This window comes from Stylophora pistillata, chromosome 13 (genome assembly GCF_964205215.1).
Source record: "Stylophora pistillata chromosome 13, jaStyPist1.2, whole genome shotgun sequence".
In the NCBI taxonomy this organism is placed as follows: domain Eukaryota; kingdom Metazoa; phylum Cnidaria; class Anthozoa; order Scleractinia; family Pocilloporidae; genus Stylophora; species Stylophora pistillata.
The window spans coordinates 11,188,177-11,214,802 of record NC_142531.1 but is presented as its reverse complement, the minus strand read 5'-3'; the positions used below and the strand labels follow the sequence as shown (position 1 = coordinate 11,214,802).

The 26,626-nt window shown below is 42.2% G+C and overlaps 1 protein-coding gene across 1 annotated transcript in view; it reads left to right on the top strand.

Moving 5' to 3' along the window:
- LOC111322112 (uncharacterized) overlaps nucleotides 1-25,203 on the top strand; it is a 118,064-nt gene extending 92,861 nt beyond the window's left edge. Inside the window, exons 92-125 of the mRNA XM_022925166.2 lie at nucleotides 116-334; nucleotides 595-1,362; nucleotides 1,660-1,992; nucleotides 3,440-3,772; nucleotides 4,135-4,788; nucleotides 5,245-5,577; nucleotides 5,968-6,297; nucleotides 6,686-7,012; nucleotides 7,249-7,899; nucleotides 8,318-8,641; nucleotides 9,392-9,721; nucleotides 9,952-10,281; nucleotides 10,627-10,938; nucleotides 11,517-11,843; nucleotides 12,620-12,934; nucleotides 13,542-13,871; nucleotides 14,275-14,604; nucleotides 15,110-15,436; nucleotides 15,635-15,967; nucleotides 16,369-16,701; nucleotides 16,972-17,298; nucleotides 18,098-18,424; nucleotides 18,904-19,070; nucleotides 19,218-19,377; nucleotides 19,538-19,713; nucleotides 19,838-19,988; nucleotides 20,233-20,376; nucleotides 20,887-21,459; nucleotides 21,712-21,756; nucleotides 21,887-22,004; nucleotides 22,126-22,232; nucleotides 22,798-22,911; nucleotides 23,507-23,624; nucleotides 23,840-25,203. Coding sequence (XP_022780901.2) covers nucleotides 116-334; nucleotides 595-1,362; nucleotides 1,660-1,992; nucleotides 3,440-3,772; nucleotides 4,135-4,788; nucleotides 5,245-5,577; nucleotides 5,968-6,297; nucleotides 6,686-7,012; nucleotides 7,249-7,899; nucleotides 8,318-8,641; nucleotides 9,392-9,721; nucleotides 9,952-10,281; nucleotides 10,627-10,938; nucleotides 11,517-11,843; nucleotides 12,620-12,934; nucleotides 13,542-13,871; nucleotides 14,275-14,604; nucleotides 15,110-15,436; nucleotides 15,635-15,967; nucleotides 16,369-16,701; nucleotides 16,972-17,298; nucleotides 18,098-18,424; nucleotides 18,904-19,070; nucleotides 19,218-19,377; nucleotides 19,538-19,713; nucleotides 19,838-19,988; nucleotides 20,233-20,376; nucleotides 20,887-21,459; nucleotides 21,712-21,756; nucleotides 21,887-22,004; nucleotides 22,126-22,232; nucleotides 22,798-22,911; nucleotides 23,507-23,624; nucleotides 23,840-24,522 — 10,749 coding nt within the window. The 3' untranslated portion in view covers nucleotides 24,523-25,203. The remainder of the gene's footprint in view (nucleotides 1-115; nucleotides 335-594; nucleotides 1,363-1,659; nucleotides 1,993-3,439; nucleotides 3,773-4,134; nucleotides 4,789-5,244; nucleotides 5,578-5,967; nucleotides 6,298-6,685; nucleotides 7,013-7,248; nucleotides 7,900-8,317; nucleotides 8,642-9,391; nucleotides 9,722-9,951; nucleotides 10,282-10,626; nucleotides 10,939-11,516; nucleotides 11,844-12,619; nucleotides 12,935-13,541; nucleotides 13,872-14,274; nucleotides 14,605-15,109; nucleotides 15,437-15,634; nucleotides 15,968-16,368; nucleotides 16,702-16,971; nucleotides 17,299-18,097; nucleotides 18,425-18,903; nucleotides 19,071-19,217; nucleotides 19,378-19,537; nucleotides 19,714-19,837; nucleotides 19,989-20,232; nucleotides 20,377-20,886; nucleotides 21,460-21,711; nucleotides 21,757-21,886; nucleotides 22,005-22,125; nucleotides 22,233-22,797; nucleotides 22,912-23,506; nucleotides 23,625-23,839) is intronic.
- Nucleotides 25,204-26,626: the final 1,423 nt, after the last annotated feature.

Here is a 26,626-nt window from a genome sequence, read left to right as displayed (position 1 = left end):
CGATTTTATGTAATGTTGATTATGATATAAGGTTTTGCTTCGAGTCTTCGTTTTAAGATCTCTTCGTGGGTTGACCTAGGTACCCAATAATTAATCTTTCACCTACTCTTTGTAGGCGTTGAGGGATGACATAGCGAAAAATAAAGCTCTTCTGGACGCTTTGGAAGACACAGGGAAAGAAATTATCGCAGACAACAACGAAGATCCCCAAGTGGTTCGCGATGTTCGGGGTGAACTGAACAAAATCGTTTCTCCTTTTGACTTGATTCTTCGTAAACTCGCTGAACGTCAAGTCAAACTACAGAATGCTTTGCTTCGATCTCAAGAATTCCAGGTATTTAGTTAGACACCTGCATGTTAAAAGAAAGGAATGTCTTAATCGACAGGCTTTCGTAAATCGGTGTGCTGTCAGTTAAGTTGGTGAATTGTTCATAATTTGATGATGGTGCGAGGCACTTCTTATCTTTCGTATCGTTAAGAGAGAAGTGTGCCTTTGTGATATAAAAGCGATGAATTATATTTAGGAAAGAGTGAGAGGGTTTTCACTGGTTAACAGAGTTTTTTTTTTTTCTTTCCGATTTCCTTGCATTATAGGTGTCTTTCGATGAATTCATGGCTAAGTTGGACACATTTGAAGACGAACTAGCGAAGCAAGAACAGATTTCTGCCCTACATGAACCTGTTCAAATGCAGCGGCAAGAAAATGAAGCCTTACAAAAAGAATTAGCTCTTCAAGATCCTGTGTTTGAAAAACTTGTTCAGAACGGACAAGGTGTCGTTGACGCGCTGGAAGATGCGCCGGAGAGGGAAGTTATGGAGAAGAAGATGGAGGAACTGAAGTCAAGATGGCAGAATCTGAAAGAAAAAGTTGATGACCGTCAAAATAAGCTGGTTAAGGTCGAACCGGAGGCACAGAAATTCCGTCAGGATGCAGATTCCTTGGCTGTGCTGCTAGCAGATGCCGAAAAACAGGTTGATGAGTTTGAACCTCTTACTGTAGACATTGACAACATTGCTAAACAAAAAGAACTTGTGAAGCAGATTCAGAGAATGGCAGACAAACTAAAGTCAGATGTTCGAGAGGTTGGAGGAAGCGCTGAAGAACTAAAGGAACAGGCTGAGAAAGATGTCCCTGTCCTGGAAGCTGAGGTGGAAGACTACGTTGCGCGGATCGAGAAGTTGTCAGCTTCCCTTGATGAGAAAGACGATCAGCTTTCAGCGATGGAAGCAGCGTCACATGACTATCACGTGACAGTTAAGAAAGTGGAGGACGTGTTCTGCGAGGCCTGTGACATCGTCGATGCACCCGTGGTGTGTGGAACGGACACGGAGTCAGCTGCACAACAGCTTGCCAAGATTATGGTAAACTGTTCACGTTTGTTCCGTTTTAATAGGGCGATTGACAGAATTGTGCTAGTTGCAATATCTCTGGAGTTTGACCGCGTTTTGTTCGGTTTTGGTTACTTTCATGGTTAACGTGAATCTCTGAGTTCCTGTGTGTTTCTTGTAAAAACAAGACTCGTGCAATTAAACCTGCTGTGAAGGGCAATTTCTGGGCTTTTAACCAAAATGAAAATTTGTACCATAATGAGGTTTTTTCAGTCAAGGGAAGTGCACATGAATTTTATATTTACGTTCGTGGATTTTTTACGTCTCCAGGAACTAAGTTCTGTTCTCGATGGCCACGCCCCGGAGGTACAAAATGTCGGTCACAAGGGTAAGACTCTTCTCCAACAAGTTCATGACTCGTCACCAGATCACGCAGTCGTTACCAGTAAAGTAGCACACGTCTCACAGAAGTTTGGAGAACTTCAGCAGAAGCTTAAGGCTCAGGAAGAGGCTCTCACCAGTAAGATCAGAGATACAGACGATTTCAATACCAAGGTGGAAGAACTGGACGGGTGCATACAAGACATTCGTGAGAAGCTCGCGGCAGTTGGCCCTGTCAGCACTCACCCAACTGCGGTAGAAAAACAGCTGGAGCTTGTTCGAGTGAGTACGAAACGCAAGCGATCGTTATCAAAATTCAAGAGAAATTACTTTGATAAATCACTTGGAAGAACCCTTTCCACCCTTTTAACTCCCAAGATCCAATTATTAATTTTCTCGAAAGACTGCCATACATATGCTTGTAAATTAGACAGTAGAACGTGGTGTTTTCTTTATACAACGCCCTCGAGCTGATTAGTTCGTCTGTTCTGTTCTTCTAACCTCTACGGTTTATGGTTTATGGTTTATCCAATACCTTAATAGCAGCATGGGCTGAATTGCCAAGGTTTACAATGTATTTGAGGTTGAGATCGGACGTCAGCATTATCAGGCGCCACTGGTTGCCGCTTCTGTCCACGTAACGATCTCACCTACCCACCCATCCCACCCCAAGATAACATTGAAATTACTAGGAGAAGTTACAAATTAATCTCTTCGGGGAGATGAAGGTTAAAACGTTCTTGTAAATGGTCACATACCGATTTTTATCTCTAATCTGAAAAGATTCGGATCGTCACTCTTTACATGTGAAGAGGGCCACAAGACAAGTTCGGCTCAATACTGTTCACTTGACTCGTCACACTCTAGGTTACTAGACATTGTGTTTCCAATTACCTTTCCCTCAAGTCGAAGTTCCAGATGAATTCACATTCATGGAAAATACTCAGAGCCGTGCAAGTCAGGGGCTGGACAGATTTTTCAAGGACTCACTGGCGTCGACCCTTCCAGCCCTACACACATTCAGCTTCTCTCAGTTTTCTAAAGGATTGCGCGAGCGGGGCCAAACGGGTCCTAGGATGAATTAAGTTATGATCTCAAGAAAGGTCTTTTCCTTATTACCCTTGTCAAAATACATCAATATTGTCTATTTTCTTAAAGTACGGAGACAGCAAATTGGTGGGCTTTTGTGTTCTTGTTTGCGAGTTGTTCTTTAACTAGTGGTAATGGTAATGGTTTATTAGATATGAATTCGGCACTAAAATGAAATACTTCATATTTACAAGAAATTACAAAAAATGTTTACAAATTAAATGAGACTGTATAAATAAAAATTTTGCCGGGGGACTGGGTTACCGGCTCACAAGATTCTATTAACAAATTGTTACAAATGTGATATAAGTCTATTGCGATAATTCATTAAACTTTGACGTCATTGCGGGGAAAAAAACTTATTTGAAATCGTTTTGTCCTACATTTAAAAAGAGTCAAGTTATTGCTGGAGCGCAGCTGACGGCCGTGTGCGTCTAGTCTTTTCTGTGGAATTAATGATGACAACTGTGAGCTTTTAATTTTCTTGAACTGTTCGAGGCAAAGACGTTCCCTATTTTCTTCCAGTGTGGGGTAATTCAAAACATTACATACAGTTCTGTAAGAAATTAGTGGTTCGATTATCCTGAAAGCTCTTCTTTGTATCTGTTCTAAATAGTACCGTTTGTTTTTCGTTTTCCAGGATTCGAAAGCGAAACTGGAGGAGAAGAAACCAACTCTTGAAGATGCCCAGGGTTTATGTGAGAAGTTGACCGACCAGAACAAAGATGAACCGCTAATCGTAGCAGCCATTAAAGACAAACTTGACAAAGTCGAGTCGCCATTTGAAGACCTCAATGCTAAACTCACTGACCTGGAAGGCAGACTCCAGGCAGCACAGATTCGCTCTCAAGAATTCAACGTGTCTTTCAGTGAGTTTAAAGACAAGCTACAAGATATGGAAGAACTTGCCGCCAATCTGAAGCCTGTGTCCGCCATATATGACAGGCTGAAAGAACAGAAAAACGATGACGAGGTATAAACGTAGCTGTAAGCTTTACATTTTTGTTTGCGATTTAGGTCTTCTTGAACAGACATTTTGCCAAACTTTGTCAGATACTCAGTTCTTACAAACTTTGTAATACCGTACCACTCTGATTTTATTCCCAGAGATGATTTTACTTCAGTGTTTTATTAGTCTTTTCCTAAATATCCCATCTTTTCCTATTATTAGTCTTTTCCTTAATATCCCATCTTTTCCTAAATTCTATTCAAGAGAAATATAACTTTACGCGCTTTTAAGTCGTGATTTACTAAATGTAAGAATGGAGTAATTTTCCAAAGAAGTGACCTTGTAAAAAAGTGTTTGGAATGCTTACTGTAAGTTGTTTATCACAGGAACTGCAAGATAAGATCCAACAACAAAAACCTGTTTTTGAACAACTCTTGAAAAATGGCAAAAATCTTCTGGAAAGTGCAGAACCTGGTGCCGAGAAAGACGAACTCGAAGCGAAACTTGCTGACACGGAGAGGCGCTGGAATGAAACCGAACAAATCGCGTCTGAACACTCAGCTCGTGTCGATACAGCTCTTCCTGAAGCGGAAACGTACCGCGAGAGTGCGAGCAGTCTTGAGCCGTGGTTGGCGGATACGGAGAGAAAATTGACATTGTTGGAGCCAATTGTGGCGAGTCAAGACTTGGTGGAGAAACTCAGTGATGAAGTAGCTTTGCTTCGTGAAGATATCGACAAACACCGACCAGAGAGAGACTCCGTAAGTGAGAAATCGAAAGCTGTGGTAGAATTGACGGATGCCGATGGGGACGTTGTAGGGAATGAAGCTCAAGAAACTGTAGATCGATATGACGCATTGGATGCAGCTCTGGCTGCCAAAGAGAAAGATCTACAGGACGTGAAGCAGATGTTGGATAAGTATCACGTTCTGGTGCAGCCTGTAGAAGATACACTGGAAACTGTCGGCGCAGAGCTCGCGTCACAAGGACCAGTTAGTGCTGACGTAAAAAAGAACGAAGAGGATCTGGCAAGGACTAAGGCAAGTACTTTAAATTACTCCACTTGAGTTAAAGTTGAGCTCTTCTTACTTCAAAGGAAGAAAAGGAGTTTAGTCGCAAGTAAAGCGTAATTATCAATACAAATGAATTTCAGATATCTCACTTTTTTAACTCGTGAGGAACATCGATGTTTAGCAAGCCTCGATTGCAGGTGGTGTCGCCCCCTTGAATTGCAGGTGGTGTCGCCCCCTTGAATGGTGGTCCCAAGTTCTGTCGTCCCCATTGTCGCAAATTTGTTTTGAATTTTACGTCGTTACAGTGTTTACAAAAGGAAGAAGAGTTTTAAAGCGCTGTTCTGATCACTTGACACGTTAACTTTAGTAAGAGAGAGTAAAATTTTGTGTTCAACTGTACATCGTGTTGAGTTCAGTGTTCCGTTCCTTGCAAATTTTCATCTGTTTGATGTTTTACCATTTTTCCTTTCCTTGATCAAACAGGCACTGATCCGTCGATTAAAGGACATGAGAGACAACCTTGACAGTGCAGAGACAAGTGGTAAGGAAACAGCTGAGGCCATCACAGCCTTGGACGGCGATCCCACTCTTGTCCAAGAGGAACTCAAAGCGGTTGGTGCCAATTACGATTCTCTTCTAGCTCAACTGAAAGATAAACAGTCGCAGCTGGAACAGGCGATAGGTCAAGGTCTGGAGCTACAAGAAAAATTGGATGAAATTGAAGCTTGGACTGTAAACAGTGCTGAGAAGGTAGACGTCTGGGAACCAATCAGTACAGATGCTGTCACAGCTAAGAAACAGTTGGAGGAGTTACAGGTACGAAGATTCGTTCTGATTTGTAACTCTCACTTTTAGTTGTCATACATTTCCTTGCAAATTAGGTAGAGAATTTAGTGCTACATCAGGATACCATTTTCCGACTGATGAGGTCGATTCTCATTTCTTAATGAGTGCATCATTTATATAAATGTTAAGTAAAGTTAAGTTAAGAATGAGTCACCTTTTATAGTTCAAGGGTGAAAGAAGAAAGCAACACGATTCCCCGATAATATCTGGATTTCGGTAGAACTTATAGCTATTCAATTAACTTCAACAGAAGCTTTTGACAACTTTCTTGGAGAGTGTGTTAGTCGTACTTTTAATGTAGAAAATATCGTCCCTAACAATTCGGCAGGTTTCAAGCTGAAGCTTTTATTTCATTCGCAGGCGATGAAGGATGAACTTGAAAAACATCAAGCTAGTCTTAAAGACTCTCAAGCCTTAGCAGAGAAGCTGCTGTCCGACAGCGAAGATCCAGTCACTGCTGCTGAACTTGAGAGCCGTTTGTCCAGAGCTGACCTCGAGCTAAAACAACTCTCAGATAAGATCGAAGCGCGGGAAAATCAGCTGCAGGCAGCGCTTGCACAGTGCGATCAGTTCGAGGCTGATTCGGATGATTTCTTACGCTGGCTTACTAAGACTGAGAGAACTCTCGCCAAGCTCAGGCCTATTTCAGCTGATGTGGGTACAGTTCAAGAACAAAAAGATAGTTATCAGGTTGGTATGAGTTTCGGCCTTAACTCTTCTGCTCTTCTTTACTTCTACAGTTGCACTAGCTCGCAAAGAGGCTTTAAAGAATCATTTTCTCAGGATATACCAGAGTTGGTTTGCTCAAAAAATTAGTCATCAGTCTAAGCTAGAAAATTCCAGGCTAGGAAAAGAAACACTTATCATTTTTTGCCATCTATGCTGCCAAAAAAAAACTTGTTAAGGGAAGTTTAGCTAAGAATGACGTTTCGAGTTTGGATAATGGTTTGGCTCGGGCACGCTACTCTCCCAACGAATCTGTAAAAAATAGCAAAAAATGTAAAGTTTTACGATATTAAGTACTAGCGTCAACGTGATAGAGCTCAGTTTTCCAGCTAATATGTTTGAAACTTTGCAGCCCATCCACCAGGAGATAAAAGAAAAAGAACCAACTTACACGGCCCTGACGGCTGCCGGAGAACAACTGAAGGAAACAAGTCAGTTGCCCGCTGACCAAGAAAACTTACAGGAAAAACTCGATAACATGAGCCAGCGATGGAGTGAGCTAAACACTTTGTCCGGTGCGCGTTCCACTAACCTAGACAAAGCAGTAAAACTGACTACTGAGCACCAGGAGCAGCGCAACCACTTTGTACCGTGGCTAGATTCAGCGGAAAGAAGATTGGACGCTATTCACTTGACTTGTGATCCAGAAGTTCTGGAGACTAGTAAGCAACACGTCGAGGTACTCAGACACACTTCAATTAGCCATTTATTCGTTAGGTGTTGTTCATTTTGTTTATTTTCGTTTTCTTCATTTTTCTTAGTGATAGTTTGTTTCTCAATTTTGTTAACCATTTGACCCCTTAAGAGTGACTTGCATGGAATTTAACTTCGCAATATCACTCCTGAAAAAAACATTAAGGTCATGAGCATGGAGGAAATGATCACCAACTCAATAAGTTCATGATTATTAAACAGGAACTCCAGCAAGATGTAACAAACCACTCTGATCCGCATAGTGAACTTGACAACACAGCTGAGGGGATCTCTCGTGTCTGCGTGGAGGAAGTCAGCTCTGTCGAAGACGACATTCAAAATCTGGACAAGCGATGGGCCGACTTGAACAAAAACCTTCAAAACAAACTTGTAGATATCGAGACCTTGCAAGGCCAGTTGAAGGAGTATAAAGACACTGTTAACGGTGTTGATGAGAAAATTTCTGGGGTTGAGAGTGAATTGAACTTGGAAAGGGCCCCCGTATCAGATGTAGAAGAGATGAAGAGGCATATTCAAGACCTTGAGGCGCTAAAAGAGCAGGTTGAGGAGCTTAAACCGGACGTTCAGTCCGCTGTAGAAGCTGGGAACGGTATTCAAAAGGGCAACCCAAGCGCTGACACTACTGCTGTTGAATCAGATAACAACAACCTACAAGAACATTATGCTGCACTTGAAGATAAGCTTTCTTCCGCAATTGAAAAGAATAAGAAGATTCTTGAGGATTTAGTGGAGTACTGGGAACAACAGGGTAAGGTCGAGGAACAGGTTAAGGAGACTGGGGATAAATTGGAAGAAAACAAACCCGCAGTGATGGATGTTAGGAAACTGAAAGAGCAGTTGGAGAAGGCAAAGGTATAAAACTCCTTTAAACTTACATTTATCTATTTACTTGCCGACGCAGCTTGAAAGCTATTTAAGACTACATTGTCATAAATGAACTCTAAAACTGACCATTGGTGAAGTCACAAACTGAGTGTAGGATATTTACTGTGGAATCCCCGATCGTTGAGTATTTGGAGAGAGAATTGTTACTGTATATGGTTTAATAGTCAGTGATGTCGATTTTGACATCGGAATTGTAAATTCGTTTATAACATCTTTTTAGACAAGAGACCCAAGTTGCGTTTGGTACAAGTTTTGCATCTGATTGGCTTGAAGGGTGGCGCCTGACTTCTAAACCAATCAAGGAGTTTTTAAAATTTGAACTAATGCATTCCTTAATTACTTACTATACACATTGAAAACAACTTTCTTGATTTTTGTTATCCAGCTGTTGAAAGCAGGAGTAGAAGATCTGAAGGCGGATGTAGACACAGTTAACAAACAAGCTCAGGATCTGATCACTGCTGGTCTGGGATTAGATTCTGTGGTAGTAAAACAAATGTCTGACACCGACAAGCAGTGGAATGACGCCAAGGATGCTGTAGCCATGCAGCAAGCTGAGATCGAAAAGGCTCTGCAAGAAGTTGAAGAGCTACAGGAAGCTTTGCAGAAAGCAGATCAAGCAATGACTGAATCAGAGCAGAAAGTCGAACAGTTACCACCTGTTGGATCAGATGTTGACACGATTAACCAACAACTGGAGGACATAAAGGTATCAGCTTGAATATTCTCCACGCTATTTTTCCTGTATTTCCTATGATGGCCGTGGGAAGAATTTGTTAAATGATGAAGGAATCTTCCACTTGCTGATCATTTCCTTTATTCTCATAATATATTTGTTTGACTGTGTAGCGTTGGTTAAGAGGAAGGAAGACACTGATCACTCCGAGGGTTAAGCTTAAGTTGCTATATTCCAGAGAAATCGCTTAACTGAAATGTATGAGCGACTAAGATGAATTTATCTGAACAGCAAATTTATGTGGTGGTTCTGTTTTTGCAAAAAAAAAAAATTAAGTATGTGGAAGATATCTTGCTGTAATCCAGAGTCTTTCAAAGCTTCGGAACAATGTTATTTTGCAACCGTGTTATGTTTTTTGTTTGCTTTTTCTTTGATCATATCAGTACAATTTCTTGGTTTGAGTGTGGCAAAAGGTCTAGTAAGCTGTGCGACATGAAAGTTGCGTTCAAGAGCTAATCATTTCACTTCCTAAGACCCAAAGTAAAGGTGCATCCATGTACCTCACAATTTAATCCATCTTTTTCAGTCAAATGGACAGTTTTAAATGAAAGTGCTGCCTCGTTGTCACTCTTTGAACGGTACTACATGAGTGCCTTGTGCTAATTTTCAACCGGAGTATTGAGTAAAATTGTTGACGAGGTCATTGGTTTTTTCATATTTTGAGGTAGTACCGTTAGTATATGGTACTCCTTCGTTAAATTGTATCGTATTTTTGTAATTCAGGATTTACAGAAGGAAATTGATGGAATTCAAGATCAACTCGCAGCAATTAATGACCTGAAATCCGAGATGGCGGCAGCCTACCCAGACGCAAACACAAGTGACATTGATAAGGCCATAAGCGAACTGAACCAACGACTTGTAGCATTAAATCAAGATCTTGGAAACAGACAGACTAAGCTGGAAAGTGCGCTGCTGGCCTGTGGAAAGTTCCAGGATGCTTTGCAGTCGTTGCTAGACTGGCTGGCAGAGACTCGTGAACTGATAGAGAATCAAGGCCCTATTGCAGCCGCTGACCCAAATGTGATGAAGGCTCAAATGCAAGAACAGAAGGTAATTCTAACATGGCCAAAACTTAACTCATAATTTCGTTTCGCCAGCAAGGTTTGCAAATTGTCTGCCGCACATTTCTGTCACTCAGTTGGAGAATTTGTTATTATAGTTATACAAAAAACATTCCCAGGTTGGTTTATTTCTTTGTAAATATATGTATAGAGAAACTACTTACTGTTCTCTTGAAAGTGAAAGTACCCAGGTAAGCACTCCTTTATTCTTTTCCACAGCTATTTACCCGAATGATCGCCGATCGCGCGCCTGCCGTGAAGTCCTTAAAGGAGACTGGGGAGGAGGTTCTAAAAACTGCCGACGAAGAAACTAAGGCACGAATCGAGGAAGGACTCGAAAACGTAACACGCCAGTGGGAGGAGCTCAATAATATGACGGACGCAAGGAAGAACGCACTGGACGCAGCCATGGAGGCGGCTGTCAATTTTGACGGTCTGTTTGGTGACGCTAACAAGAAGATAGCCACCGCTGAAGAGGAGCTACACGCTCAAAAACTTGGTCAGAAGGCGGAACCTGAATCCATATTAGAGGAGGCCGAACAACTGCAGGTCAGAACATAGAATCGACTGCTTTCTGAATTAGGATATCTCATATGTTGAAATCTTTTGCTAGTGGGGAATTTAAGGGCATGTTTAAGGATGGCTTTGTAAGTTATGAAAGCCTAAATTCAGAAGAAAGGATTCATTTTGCTGCAGAGTTTGAATTTTTTTTGTCCCCTAACCCTTCCCCACAATTCTTTGGCAACCCTCCCCCCCCCCCCCCCCCAGATACAAGCACTCATTCTCGAGTTTGTCAGGTATCTGAGCCAAGTACTTGAGCATATCTTCGCTTAAAGCAGCTTATAAAACTTTTATTTTTTGTATTGACATAATGCTCTTTTATTTATTTTTAAGGCCCTGTGCGAACAAATCGACAGTTTGGAGTCCCCCGTTCAAGAAGCTTCTCAAGCAGGCGAGGAACTCGTGTCACACTGCACAGATGACGATAAGAACCTGGTACGCGACAAAACAAACAAGCTTTCACAGCGTTACCAGACATTGCGTAACCAGGCAGATGGAAAGAGGATAGAGACTGAGGACGCAGCCAAACTTTCAAAGGATTTCTTCAACGCTAAAGATCAGTTGATTGCATGGTGTGAGGAGACTGCAAGAAAGCTGCAAGATGCAAAAGGGGAGAGTGAAAATGTTCAACAGGAGAAACTTCAGGTTTGTTTTGGTGGACCTTTCACTGCCATTTCTGCTATAGGGTTTTCGTAGAAAAAGTGTACAGCAACGTGGTTTTCTCTACAAAAAGGCGACGATTTCGTCACTGTGTGAGAAGTTTATGACAGGAGTTTGTGCATAGTAACTCTTCAACTCGCAAGATTTGATTAGAAGTTCGCCCTGACAGCAAACATGTCCTTGTTAATAGAGCACTTTTCGATTAAGTATCGTAAAAGCAAAACCAAAGTAATCAAAACGGCCAATCAAATGAGAGAGTGTGAGAGTGGCGCGAGTTTTCTGAACCAATCACAGAGCGAAGTAAAGCGAAACCAATGTAATCTCAGATTACTGTCGACAATCAATTGAAAATTGCTCTGAGTCCTACATCAAGATAACGGAATCCATTAGATATGACTGTCTCATAAGGCTATTTTCTTTACCTGTTTCCTTAGTGGAAGCTACATAATTATCTCTTCCAGAAGTAAAAGGGTTCAGCCTCATGAGCACAGCTTGAGTTACAAAATTTAGTATTAAGACTAAAGAGGAAAAAAACTGGTTAATTCCCATTCCTCTTTTTAAAGGAAATCCAGCAGGCTTTATCGTCCAAGGAACCAGATCTTTCTTCCTGTAAAGAACTTGGTGACGACCTGAAAAAATATCTCATTCAAGAAGAAAAACCGAAAGTGGACCAAGCACAGAGCGAAGTGGACGAAAAATGGCGCTCTTTGCACGCCGATGTGGACGAACTGGCCAAGAAATTGTTTTCATCACAAGCGCGTGTAGACAGTCACCAGCTTGAAGTGAATGAGATGAAGGCGTGGCTAACTGATACCGAAGGAAAGCTGGCCAATGTGGAGCCTGTGGGTGTCGAGCCAGAGCAGGTTAAACAACAGTTGGGAACACAGGCGGTGAGTAACTGGCTGAGCAGTAGAGACTGTGTCAATCTGGTTTGCGTTCATTGGCAGATCTTATCATGATTACGTAGATCCCAGCAGGCGCCTGGCGCGATTATTTACAATTTTGATGAAGTTGGGGGTGGTTATTTGAAGGGAACGCCTCTTTAACTTTTCTTAGCTTTAGGCTAGATGTGATCCTTGTTTTATGATAACCTGTCCGCGTGAATAAATGTATGGTATTTTTAAGAAATACAAACAACAAGTGAAAATACTAGGCAATGCTTCACACTAAAACGTCTAACGAGTTATTTATTATCCAACTGCTTTATTTATACTCATTTCTCATAAGGCGGGAAAAGCGAAGCAGTTAGAGAAGGGTAGCGCGCAGCCAACCGGTTAAACAAGTTTCTAACAATACAAAATAACAAAGAGAATAAGATAAATTGGCCACCGTAACGATTACAAAAGCTGATGTTTCGAGCGTTAGCCCTTCGTCGGAGCGAAGTGAGCGTCGGTTAGCTCCGACGAAGTGCTAACGCTCGAAACGTCAGCTTTTGTAATCGTTACGGTGGCCAATTTACCATTTCAACTTTGTTGATATATCCAAATTATTTCGTTAAAAAACAGTTTCTTTCGAAACTATCAGCCTTTAAAGAGAATAAGAGATTGGGGAAAAATCATCAACCACGAGATGATGAAATAGAAGAGATTGTACGTACTCATCGCCTTTGGTGGTGTAAGGTTTCGTGGTCTTTTGTAAAAATTTATTTTTCGTTGTCTGTTGCTAGGCCCTTAATGCAGACGTTACAGCCCATGAGAAACCCGTTAAATCTGTGTGCGAGAACGGCGAGGTACTGATGCCAGTACTTAAGGATGAGGAACAACAAGCCGTCAAAGACGATCTCGAAAGCATTAAGACTCGCTACCAGAATGTCAAGAATGACACCTCTGCTCGACAGGCAGCCTTAGTGGAGGCTCTGTTGCTGTCTCAGCAGTTCAGAGACATTTACAAAGAGGTGGTCACCTGGCTGGATCGCTGCGAGGAGAACTTCCGTAAGCTGGACGACGAATCGGTCGCGGAACTTCAACAGGAGAGAATCAAGGTAATTTTTTTTTTTTTTTTTTTTTTTTTTTTTTTGATTTCGGAGATATTTCCATTGTACAAGAGACCTTGAGATTCTAGTGAGGCACGATCACGAGTTCGGATGTTCCTGTAGTGAAACCGGCATGGGGGGGGGGGGGGGCACGTGCGAACCAGCGACATTTCAAGATTCCCGAACAGTATACACTGGTAGATATTCAAGCTCCTGAAGGGAGGAGAGGCAGGTCAATGTCACTATCTGGTCAACTGCGCACCAACCCCTCCCCTGACCCAAAGTTAACTCTAACTTAATATCAGTACCTGAGTAACTGCGCACCTACCCCTCCCCTGACCCAAAGTTAACCCTAACTTAATGTCAGTACCTGAGTGACTGCGCACCCACCCCTTCCCTAACCAAACAACAGTCAACTGATAGGGTTAACGTTGGGTTAGGGGAGGGGTATAGGTGCGCAGTTACTCAGATACTGACATCGATCAGAAGAGGCCCAGAGAGAGGTAAGCGCCTTACCTAAGGGCGTAACACCAGCGCGTCAACCATTGTGTAAACATGTCTTCCCAGTTTTCAATTTAACTCCAATTAAAATGACTTTTTTTGGTTTCTTTTGCAGTCAATCCAAGAAGGCATCACTGCCCTTAAAGTTTTAATTGGTAATTTGGAAGAGACTGGAAGCGACCTGGTCAAGTTGAGTGGCCCAGGTGAGGGATCCAGTACAATTGAAGAGAAGGTGGCAGCTTGTGTTGAGCGCTATGAACGACTTCAGCTACAGACAGAGGAACGAGGAATTAAGATCGGAATGACCTTAGCACAAGAAGAAGAACTGCAGAACAGACTGGACGAGTTACAGGCACTGTTAGAAAGGAGAAAAGAAGACTTTGGCAATCTGAAGCCGATCAGTGTCAGACCAAACGTTATTCGTGCACAGATTGAAGAGCTGAAGGTAATTTGGCATCATTCGATAATCAATCATGTGAAACATCATATTTAAAAAAAGAGAACATCGCTTGTTTGTTGCGCGGGCAGAAATCTGAGAGCGCATTTTGATTGGCTGTCGTGTAAAAGAAGGGCCAATCGGAGCTTGTAAAGAAAGCAAGGAGAGCTCGAGGAAAATTCATGAAGCGCGAGAAAATGGAAGTAACCAAGTCGCCATCTGATTGGTTGACAGGGTGCTTTGAGTCTTCTACACCAATCACAGGAAGTAGTTAAAAATGGGGTCAGCTTGTTTATGATGTCGCTTAAGTTTTTCTGAAATTGACGTCATTCATCTCTTCGTTACTTATGGAGTGAGCATTACAGGTTTAATGGTAGGAACTTGCGTAATTTTCTTATATTTTATTTTTCAGGGACTTCAAAATGAATTCGATCCAGAGAAGGAAATGGTGGAAGAAATCAGACCGCTGGCGACTGCTGTGGTAAATGCCAACCCAGATTCCAAAACATCATTGCTCATGAAAGACAAGATGAACAAAGTGTCCACGCTTGCATCCGATACGCAGACTATGTATGACGACAGGCTCAAGGCTCTAGAACTGGCCCTCGATGCTGGGGACAAATTTTGGACAGGCTTAGATGAGATAAAGAACATCCTCAAGGACGCGCAGGATAATCTGGACTCGGAAGAACCCCCGGCCGCTGACCTTGAGGTGCTGGAGGAGCAGATTCACGATCATCAGGTATGGATCTTTTACTTTTCGCTGTTTTGAACTCTCTCACCATTACTATCAGCAGGTAACACAGTCACACCAACCATGTCAAGTCTGTGACATTCCAGTTTGGGTAGTCCCTGGTTTCTCTAACAGTTGGCTTTTACGGTTTGGTGTAGTACAAGTAATAACTCTTTGGTCTGAAGTCTTATTCATTACCTGCTCAGCATGTTCCTGCCAGTAATACTAGAATACAGACGTTATTAGACTACAAGCACTTCCTCCTTTTCGGCGAAGTCTTCTACGTGAGGCAGAGAAAATCGCTTAACAGAAAATTGATGTTAGCGCGCCGCGCGGACCCAACTTTTCTTGCGCTTCATTCCCAGAGTTACGCGCGCTCCCAGAGTTATGCAGTGATTTTTTTTTTAATTACGCGACGGACTTATCAACTACCCTGCCTCGTGGCCTCCATATCAGTGACCCTTGCTGCATCCTTTCTAAATATTTTTGGTTGTTTTGTCTTTCTTTTATTCAGGAGCTTCGAACAGAGCTGGATGCCCACAGTGAAGCAGTGAATGTGTTGTGTGAAGCAAGTCCTGTTCTCGTAGCGCACTGTAGTACAGGCGACAAGGTGCTGGTACAAACAGAACTCTCCAAGGTCAGCAAACAGTGGGCAGATATCGAGAAGGCCTGGAACAAGAGAGAAGCTGACATGCAAGAAGTGAAGGAAACAGCTACTCAGTATCACAATACCCATGATCCCTTGCTGGCTAAGTTGACAGATTTAGACCAAAGGCTAGCCAAGCAGCCGCCCGTGGGGACTGAGTTGAGTATCGTCAAAGAACAACTAAAAGAGCAGAAGGTAACTTGTTTTTACGGAGTTAACTGAGACCCTCTTATGATTTGTTTTTACCATCATCACCATCTACCCGAGAACAATTGAAATTTGGCAGTTTTCAGGCAAGTTTAATGAAGAATCTTTTCTCAAACGCAAAATGAATATCGACGGTCTTTCGGGTGTGTTTTAAAAGGTTCAATCGCTCATTTGTTGTATTTACAGGACTTCCATAAAGAACTGACACCATTGCAAATCGATGTGACAGCTGTCAACCAGAAGGGTACAATTCTAAGTGAACAGTGTCGTCCGGAGGATGCAGATCTGATTGCAGCACAGCTAGAGGATTTGAATACTCGATGGGATGACTTGTGTCTTCATTCCGGTGAAAGGCAACAGACAATTGAAGGTGCTCTGTTACAACTAGGACAGTTCCAACTGGCCTTAGAAGAGCTTCTGGTTTGGGTCAAACAGACCAATGCCACTTTGGATGAGCAGCTGGCAAGGGATGTTCAGGGAGATGTTAAGTTTATCGAGGTTGAAAAAGCCAAACACAAGGTGAAAATCGTTACTTTTCACCAAATGACGCATAGCAATCGTCAAATGCTGCCATTCTTGTTGTTGTTGTTTGTTTTTTAATATAAAGAGTTATTGTAACACATGCACGAGACGGCCTTACGTCCTCAGAAATGGGAAGCAAGCGATCTCTCCTCTGTGCCCTTTTGGTTAAAACGAATAAACCGTAGGCTCCGTCTCCTGCAAGGTTAGGGGTAGGAGACGTTAATTTCCCACGCACAAGACTACTGTGTGGTGGATGTCCTCCCCTGGGGTGGGATGGGTGGGTGTTGGCCCTGAAAAGCCCCTATGGGGAGTGGTCAATTAGCCAATGTATGTATGTATGTATGTATAACTCTTAGGAAACGCAGCGAGATATTTACTTCAGCAATTTTCGTCTTCAGATTCTAGACAATGACATCTTGGCCCACGAACCATCTGTGGAATCCGTGACGCGCGCGGCCTCCTCCCTGCTGATGGAAAATGGAGACAGCAAGTTGGATAGTGGTTCCCTGCAGATGAAGATGACGGAACTACAGGACGGCTGGCAGGAGGTGTTAGACAAGGCAGCCCGCCTGGACGCCCACCTCGCAGCTGCCCTTAGCGCATCTCATGACGTCATGGACCAGATGAAGGAACTGAGAACTTGGCTTAAGGAGGGACGTGACTTCCTTGACTCCAGGAGACAAATAGGAGGACGACCTGAGAGTGCTCGCAACCAATTGACCAAATATAAGGTTTGTTTGAGCAAATAAGTCTCTCACTTACTCGAACGATATTTTGATTCATTGCGGTGGTGAGAAAACTTTAGATGATTTTAAAAAATCCTTAAAAAGACATTTTGTTGGGGTGGTGAAAACATCTCTGGTGTGGGAATAAACCAGTTGCTAATGACTTAAAAATTTCAAGATATATTGCTGTAGTTCAAGAAACCTTGAACGGTTTGCACTCGGATAACGCAGGCTAGTCCAAGTTTTGACGATGTTAATAATCCTTCACTTCTACAGGACTTCTTAGACGTACTTGAAAAACGTAAGGAAACCTACCAACGTATCACCGAAGCCGTCCAAGCCATGATAAAGAACAGCGACCCTACTACGGCAGCCCCGCTTCAAAGGCAGTCGGATGAATTGACAGAAGCTTGGGAACAAGTGAGCACTAAGGCTGACGAGGAAGGCCGTAAGTTGGATGACGCGCTCAAGAATGCAGTGGAATTAGAGAAAGAAATCACAGATATGGACTCTTGGCTCACGCGGGTTCATGATCAAATAGTGTCATTTGATAATGTCAGCTGTATTCTGGACGTTTTGGAAAAGCAACGACAGGAATACAAGGTATGAAGAAGAAATGAGAGGGTGAAACGTTACCTCGGTGATATTTGAAACTCTTTACCTCCCAGGATCTGATTATGAATTCTCCGCTCTAGCTGCTACTTATTTCCTTGTTAGTTAATTACAAGAATTTGGTGATAGACGAAGATAACAACTTCTTTGAGTGTTCTCATTACCTGTTTGCTGGAAAATGTATGGATAATATAGGGAGAATTTACATGTTCATCACTTCAGGGATTTAAAGGGTTAAAAGATGATGAAAACACGGCAGCGAACCGTATGGAAACATCATGACATCTTAATGGAACCGTTGGCCTTCGAATGAAACGCTTCCTTTTTCTCTAAATCTCCTCTTCATTTCTTTGCCAAAAACATGTTTCCCATTAGTTTCATACAGTTGATAGAAACCGACTTCGGAAACTTTTTCTTTGTTTTACGAAGGTCGGTGAAGAATAGTGTTTCGACAAAATTCCCAACAAACGTCCTCCTAACTTTGAGAAAGTTACCTTCTTTCCTATGGAAAAACTAAGTATTGTCCTCTCGCAAAAACGTTTGCATGCCATATATAACCCTTTACACCCTAACATCCGTTTGCATATTCTCCATACTGTTCTCTATACATTTCCGAAGGTACTGACAAGGAGAATTTGTGAAACAATCGAGAGCTTCTTTAGTTGGTGATCATTTCATTTTTACTCGTGAGCTTAATTTGTCGTTCAAGGGGGGTGGGGGGTGAGATTGCAAGGAGATGCTAGTTCACTATTAGGAGTCAAGGGGTAAAATGGTCTTTCTTCCCTCACAGGATCTCAAAGAAGATATTGACGCCCACCGTGATCCGTTCAAACAACTCAAGGTATTAGCGTTTAAGATCACAGATGTGTGCATCCAGGAGGACGTGACTTACATCGATAATACGATCCGTGCCTTGGACGCTCGCTGGAAAGAACTGACTGATCTGTCTTCGGGCAGAAGGAAAGATCTCGACGAAAATTATAAGCTGTCACAGAAGTTCTTCAGAGGTGCTGAGGAATTACTGAAGATGTTAGACGAAGCTGAGAAGAGCCTCAAAGACGAGGAGGCTATTGGAGTGGATCCCGCCCACCTCAGGACCCAACTCAAAAAGCACAAGGTTTGTGAATGCCTTTTTTTTCCTTTTTGTCTCCTTTTTGTGCCAAAATAGCTGCTTTGTCATATTTTGGGTCATTTTTAACGTTGTAGAGTATTTTGTTCAACAGAATAAAACGTGGAAATAGTCATTCATTAACCCTCTACTCCCCGACAATCAGTATGCTAGATCTCCATACCGTTTTCCATTCATTTCCCATAGTACTTTCAAAGAGAACTTGTCTCACAATCAAGACCTTCTTTTGCTCGCGGTCGTCATTTATTCTCGTGACCTTTATGTTTGATATAAGAGTGACGGTGTTGGCAGAAGGTAGACGTTTCTTACTTTTAGGGACGAAAGGGTTATGGCGGACAAGGACAAAAAAAAAAAAAAGAAAAAGGGCTAAAGGGAACAAAAATATAAATCGATAGCAACAATTTTCACTGATCGCATATGTCAGAGAATGAAGCAGCTCTTTGATAATGTTGTTACTTATCCCTCAGGAGTTCCAATCCATGCTCGGTGCCAACCAAACATCAATGGATGGAATCATTAAGACGGGTAAAGTGTTGATGGAGAAGAGTCCCGAAGATGACGCCATTATCATCGAAGGAAAGATAGCTGACCTCAAGGCACGATGGGACGCCATCTGTGCACTATCAGTGGAAAGGTTAGTTACGTCTAACACTTATTATGCTTCTCTGGTCGTTATTTTATTTGAGCTTTACGGAGCTTTAACGCTCTACAGCAAAACAATTAGCTCTACGTTTTTATTGATGCTTTATTGATGCTTGTGGTTGCTTCACTCTCTGTGCAGACAACAAAAACTAGAAGAAGCTCTCCTCTTCACTGGCATGTTCCAGGATGCCTTGCAGTCGTTGCTTGACTGGCTCGGTGCAGTGGAGCCCAGTCTTTCCACTGAAACTGCCGTCATGGGTGACCCTGAAACTGTACAGATTTTAATTGACAATCACACGGTGAGGGATGCAACATGGGATTCGAGTATACTTAGCTGAGTTAGAACGTTTAAGACAATTTGCAAAGCAGAGAATATTTACTCACGGATTTCTTTTACCAAGAACGCATGCTGCTGACCTTGATATAAATGAACAGTGTATTTATTTCAATCTCTCGCAGACCTTCCATCGTGAGCTCGGACGCCGCCAAGCAAATTACGACTCGGTAATGAATGCAGGAAGGACAATGATCAATGAGAATAAAGTGGAAGACCCGAAAAAACTGGAAGAGAGGCTCGATGACTTGCGCATGCGTTGGGAAGCCATCAGCGCCCTAGCTAACACTAAACAAGACAGGTAAGGCTTTTGAGTCGACTCAAAATAAGCAAATTTTGACATTTTTACCTTTTTAACAAAATTGCATACTGTTTGCAATAATTCCCTACAGCTAACAAACTTCTTCGTTTAATTCACCTTCTAGACTCGACAACGCTCTCGTTTTGGCGAAGGAGTTTGACACTGCCGTCAAGACGGAGTTACGCATATTGAAAGACTTCGAGGAGACGCTGAGGGAACTGGGTCCCATTGCCGACGACTTAGAGACTATTGCCGATCAACTGAGCGAACACAAGGTACGTGTGAAGTAACATGACACCTGACTCAGTCTTACCCACTATAACTTTTGCTAGAGTTAAGAAACTTTCAATTTTTAAAAGTTATCATACGATTAAATGCTCCAAATAAAAAAATTGTTTTTTCAACATTTGCCTTAGCTCTTTTTCCGATTGCGAAGCCTGCCTCTAATTATATAAAGATTTAGTCTAGGTCCGTTTATCTTGCTACGTTAACAATTCATTGAATTGGTTCCCACGGCAGGTTTTCCACGAAGAACTTATGGCAGAAGAAGTGAACGTTCAATCAGCCATCAAGAAGGGCCAAGTGATTGCACGATTCTGTCATCCAAGCGCGCTGCCAATCATACAGCAATGGATTGCAAGATTAAAGAAACGATGGGATGAGGTGACTTACTGAATTTGTACATTTGAAAACGGGCTTTAAGACAGAGCTATTTGCTATGAAACGGTCGTCAACAACATACTCCATGACTATGACTTCAGAAGGGCTTCCTTCATTAAACACGTTTTCCCTGTATATGTTGTAGTTCAATTTTATCCTTGGTTCAAATTTTATTTTCCTTTGTTTCAAACTCATTATCATACATTAACATGACCGAGAAACCTTTTAATGTACAATGTCAGTGGCAGGTGTCGTTGTCTTGTGAAGTCATCTACGCTGACAAATTTTGACCTTGACAAGTTTTTCCTTTTCAAGTCCCCTTTTTCAAAAACTAGCAAGTTAGGTTTTCAACAAAGTGATTTGACAAGGAAAATCTTGTCATATTGTTCAACCTTTGCTGCTAAGGAAATTTGTGTCTTTAGGCCAATTTGTTAAGGGAAACTTGTTAGTGTAAGTTGACTGTAACTTTTGCCTTAAGATGGGCAATAAACAGTTGTCTGGTTTTTTTTTCAGGTTCGCAAATGGTCAGTTCAAAGATTGACCCGCCTGGAGGAAGAACAATCCAAGCTGGCAGAGGAACAGAGCATGATGGAAGAACTGCTGCAGTGGATCGGAGAGAAGGAAGAAATCCTGATCGAAAAGGAAAATGAGCCTATCCCTGACGATGACTACGAGCAAGTCATGAAACTTCTGGAAGACCACAAAGGTTTCCAGGAAGAAATGGCGAAAAAACAACCAACCTACGACAGACTAACCAAGTCGGTCAAACGACGCGGTTCTGGAACGCCTGCCGCTGTTTCTGGTACCCCAGTTCAAACCCAGGCCACTCCGGACAAGCAAGGTCGGCGTGGAAGCAGAATCCCCAAACTAACCTCCAGTCCTTCTTCGTCCTTCACACGCGAACGGTCGCGTGAGAAGTTAACGCTGGTCACCAGCCCGGGTTCCTCGTTTACTCGGTCTGGTTCCACTACACTCGATAAAAATCATCCAGCTTTACTGCACTTGTCCAAACGATGGCAGCATTTGTGGCTTCTTTCGATGGAGAGGCTGCGACGTCTTCAGGAGAAGTTGGAACGAATTGCCATCGTAAGTGATTATTCAACGGTAGAACGTGACGAGTTACTCACGCATCACTCAGTTCACTTCCCCGCGAATAACGTTCATTCAGAGAAGTCTTTCCTGTCAACGGATTGCAACATTTACCCGCTTTCTTTTTCTTTTAACTGGCTGTTGGGACAGTGTGGGTCTCAGTGTGTCTGATTAAGTGGGTTGAAAATTTTCAATAGTATATATCTATATATAAATATGTTTTAATATTCAATTTCTTTCCTTCTGCAGAGACAAGCCTCGGCGAAGTTTGACTTCAACGAGTGGAAGAGTAGGGTAAGTTTAACAAAAAGAATATGAGCAATCTGGTGTTGTGATGTCTTCTTTTCCAAGATAAGCGCGTGTAACATTCCATTTATTTCGCGCCTTATTATTGTGATGATTCTCTTCTTCTTTTTGCGCACAGTTTAACAAGTGGCTGCGTGATAGCAAGTCACGCGTGCTCGACATCTTTCGCCGCATGGATCAAGATCGAGATGGCAAGCTGACCAGAGAGCAGTTTATCTCAGGAGTACTTAGCACAAGTAAGTGTTGCATGTTGTTCCACCTTAACCTGTTGACGTACTTATCCAGCTGGGCGTGACATACTGTGTTACGTAAGCGAGACACGTGTGGAGTAACGCACCTTTTGTCTTTGTTTTATAGGTTTCCCAACAGAAAGATGGGAGATGGAAATAGTCGCCAGTAAATTTGAACGTGATGGACTAATCGACTACAAAGAATTCGTGGACTCGCTTAAGGATAAAAAACCAGTACGTACCACTTCCTTTCAGTTCAGCTAATGAAATTTAAATAAAAGGGAGGTTGTGGTAATTACCACTTCCATCTTCTCCTTCCATTGGGAGGCGCGGGATTTGAGGTCAGCGGGCGTGCTCTCTAAATAGAAAGTTCTCGCTTAGACCCCTGGATGGCTTATCGTGTTATGTTCTTGAAGAATACACTTTACCCGTAGACTTTATTTCTCCACCCAGTAATATAGAGGGGTGCGGGGATGCGCAGAGATGAGAGCGCTCGCCTTCCGCCACTCTGGCCCCGGTTCGATTCCTGGACCTGGTGTCACATGTGGGTTGAGTTTGTTTTTAGTTCTCGTCCTGGCTCCAAGGGTTTTTCTCAGGGTCCTCTGGTTTTCCTCCCTCCACTCAAATCGAAATTCTAAATTCTAATTCGACCTGGACTTGGTGGACATAAGAGCCATTTAATTCAACTAGCCCTTCGCCTTGAGCCACTGAAGCTAGGAAATGTTCTTGGAGGAAGGTTCTATTTCATTCAGCAGAAGTGTGTAGTAATAATTATTGGTGTAACACTTATTCTTGTTAGACTAAAAAGCCAGAGAAGCCCAAGACTGAAGCACAACAGATTCTGTCTGAAGTTGAGCGCCTGTGTCGCAAGTGCGGCGTGGCATTTGTCAAAGTGGCCGAGAACAAGTACAGGGTAAGGGCGCCCTTAAATGATTAAAAGATAATTTTCCAACCTCACAATTTCCTCACCATTCTTTCGATTTATTTTTGTGCTCAATTCGTCACAATGTCGCACCAAACTTCCCCTTCAGCATTGGACAGTTTGCTTAATACTACTACGGGCATTAATACAATTATGCGCAATCTGATTAGTCGTTTGCTCGTTTCGCATCGGATAGTACAATAGCGAAGTGGCGTGTAACATGATTTTGTAGATTTATATGATATTGTAAAGATGAAACAATTTTTAGTATAATAGAAAAATCCGAGCCCCAGATGGGACTTGAACATATGATATTAAGAAGTAAATACGTATCTTTCTTTAATTACAACTTATTCAAGCGATTTAAGCGCAGCACCTCGTTAAGGAGAATTTTCCTCAAGACTGTGTTTATACACGAGTCATGTACGTTTGGCAACTTGATCCAACTTAACGCATAACTTGTCCTGTGACTGCGTTATGAGTAGTTTTCTATGCCCACTCCTGGAACTTGCCGCACATCGAAAATGAATTACCAATCACCTCTGCATGGTTGGTTTAAACTGCCTGTTTTTGTCATCTCTTACAGTTCGGTGACTCCCAGAAGTTGCGTCTTGTTCGTATCCTCCGCAGCACTGTCATGGTGCGAGTCGGAGGAGGTTGGGAGACACTGGAAGAATTCCTTCAAAAGAACGAACCCAGCAAAGGTAATTAAAAGCACTTTGACAAAAGGCGGAGAAACTTTTAACCTACCACAAATAAATACAGTTGTCACCGACAACAGACTTTTAAAGCATAACATCAGTTTCTCTATTCTCCATACTCTTCTCTTTACAATTTCTATAGTACTGAAAAGAAGAATCTGTTTGATAAATAGGGAGATGTTACATGTTAACCCCTTTCTGTCATATTTTCCCCTCAGCTGCTGGTCGAACAAATGTAGAACTTAGAGAACAATTGTCAAGACCTGAAGGCGTCACACAGACCATGGGAGCCTTCACAAGCAAACGACACTCGGAACACAAGTCAACGGTGGTCACGGATAAACCGCCCACGGGTCTCGGTCGAAAACCTAGGCTTGACGTTCCAAGTAGTGGTTATGGCATCCGTCGGGAGAAATCCGGCGAACTTCGGCCTCGTCGTGAAAAGTCGGGAGAACTTCGACCACCAAGTGGTCCGACCAAACAGAGAAGCGGAACAAATCTGAAGGGAACGGCCGAAAAGCCCCCCTCTGCGAAGAGACCTAGTGGCACATCAAGGGTTAGGAAAACTGATAGTCAAACATCGCTTGGCAGTACGGGATCGCTTGAGGATTCTTCGGAGGGCACTTCACCTCGGGTATCCTCGGGAATCCCATCAAGCCCAAGCAGCACCTCGTCCCGCGGGTCTCCGGATCGTCCAGGTTCGGCTGCGTCGAAGTCGGCCACTAGATCGACTGGAATGGCAAGAACCGGTAGTCGGGAAAATGTGCGAGGTAGCAGGGAGAGTCTTCATAAACCCAAAGAAGGAACGCCGAAAAGTTCTGGGGTTTCTAAAAGTACAACAAGAAGCCCTGGAGCAACCAAGTTAAAGAACGGGGAAGAGAAGAAAGGTCCGAAGAAGTAAAGGGTAGTTAAAAAAAAAAACTTTTTTCAAATCATTTTTGTTTTTGGAGTGAAACGAAGCGAATTTGAATAGATAGAGCGAATTAATAGGTAGTCTTAAAATTAAAGTTTTTTTTGTCTTCATTAAGCTAGGAAATTATTTAATATAATGCTCTTAAGAGAGTCAAAGTTAATTATGTGGTATGATAATAGTTTCATTTAATTCGTTTATATGAAAAGCTAGCAACCACCACAGACATGCAATCGTTCTATCTCTTAAACATCATTTTTTCTAATTTTGCTAAAAAAAACCGTCATTTTTGTATTGGGAACTTTTTTATAAAACACTTCCATTTGCTCGCAGGCAATAAAAGCTTTTCATTGAGTGCATTACAATGCTCAGGTCATTTCGCCTGTAATATAGTTCTTTAGGAATGTGCGTGTAAACTAAGTTAAACATGTTTAGGACGATAATATTTCTTGAATAAGTGTAGAGTTTGTTTGTGAATCTTCAAGAAACTATTTAAGTAGAGATTAATATTGTCGATTTGCATATTTGCCATGAACTGTTACCATTTGAAGCCATTTAATACAGAGAGTACAGCTTCCAAACTCTCTCGATACAGTGGCTTGTATGTTTTTGTGAATGCTAAGTAAAAGCTGTGAACATTTTGTAAGAATTAAATTAAAGGTAATTTTCTGACTTTCGAATTTTATTTTTTTAGATAGCTTAGTCCAGAAATCAATTAATTGGGTCCCACTGACACGAGCAACTTTATCATGCACCTGTCAAAACAATGTTCTTAGTATACATATATGAAAGAATTCCTACTGTTTAATGGAATGCTACCAGAAGGCAAAGCAATTTCCACAACAGAACGAAACTAATGTGGCCCAGTTATCGAAAAGTCCCCCACAGCTCGGTAGATTGAGTAAACCGAGAGAAGGAGAAAACAAAAAACAAGCCGGGGCTCTTATCAATAAAGGGTCTTAGTTCATAAAGAAACTGTGGGGCTGAGTCGGTTGGGGGGGGGGGGTATTACTAGAAATTAGGTTTTATCAACTGAGTTGATGATTTAAACTACCCACCGTAAAGCTGGCGTTTCGACCGTTAGATTGTCGTCAGAGTTATCTCTTAACCCCGTGGTTCAGCTGACACAAGCGCGCAATAGGTATTTGAGAGGCACTGAAGCCTCAGCAGAAAATGGAAGCTTTTTTTGTCGAAATTTTACCGTCAATTGAGTGACATTCTAAATTTCATAAGGATAAAGATAAACAAGTTTAGATTTCTCCCCGCTTTTCCTCTCGGCACGAATGAATAAAGAACGAAAAATTTGCAAATTGCACATTGGTCCTTGAGTAAAGCAGGGGGGAACAGGAAATTAACCATTTAACTCCCGCGATCTGATTGTTAATTCTCCCCTTTGGCAGCTACACACTTCCTTGTAAATTGGTTGCGAGAATTTGATGTTAAAGCAAGATAACTTCCACCTGATAAGTTTGAGTATTCTCATCACCTGTTTGCTGGATACTGTATGGATATTATAGGGAGAAGTTACATATTAATCACTTCTGGGAGTTGAAGGATTAAGATCGACCCTAATACTTATAAGGAAGAGGATTGGGGAAAAGGGAATAAACGCAAAGGAAAAGTGCTCCAGGACACGCAAAGATCCAAACAAAATAAGGGCCACGTGAACGACGATCAAAAGCTGCTTGGAGCTACCTTATGGTACTATTCGACTAGGGGACCAGTCCTTACATACTACCTTGGAGGGGTGGGGGATTTTTTTCTTTTATGGGGGGGGGGGATCATTTGGAATTAGGGGGAATGAAAGGGAATCAGTCGTCGCCTACAGAATATCAAAGGAGGACTACGGAAAATTTACTGCCATGACAATTAATTGCAATTAGTATAATTGCTCTGGTGATCATGGGTAAAGATGCGCGCGCTCTGATTGGTTGAGGATTGCGTCGTAAGAAATTTTTCTGATTGAATTAAATGAACCTATCACATTCTAGTGGAAACTGGCTCTTTATCTCAATACCTGTAATCAAAACAATGGAGATAGAATGGTTTCAACATCAAAACGAATATTTACAACAGAATTCGCAAGAACCCTAGC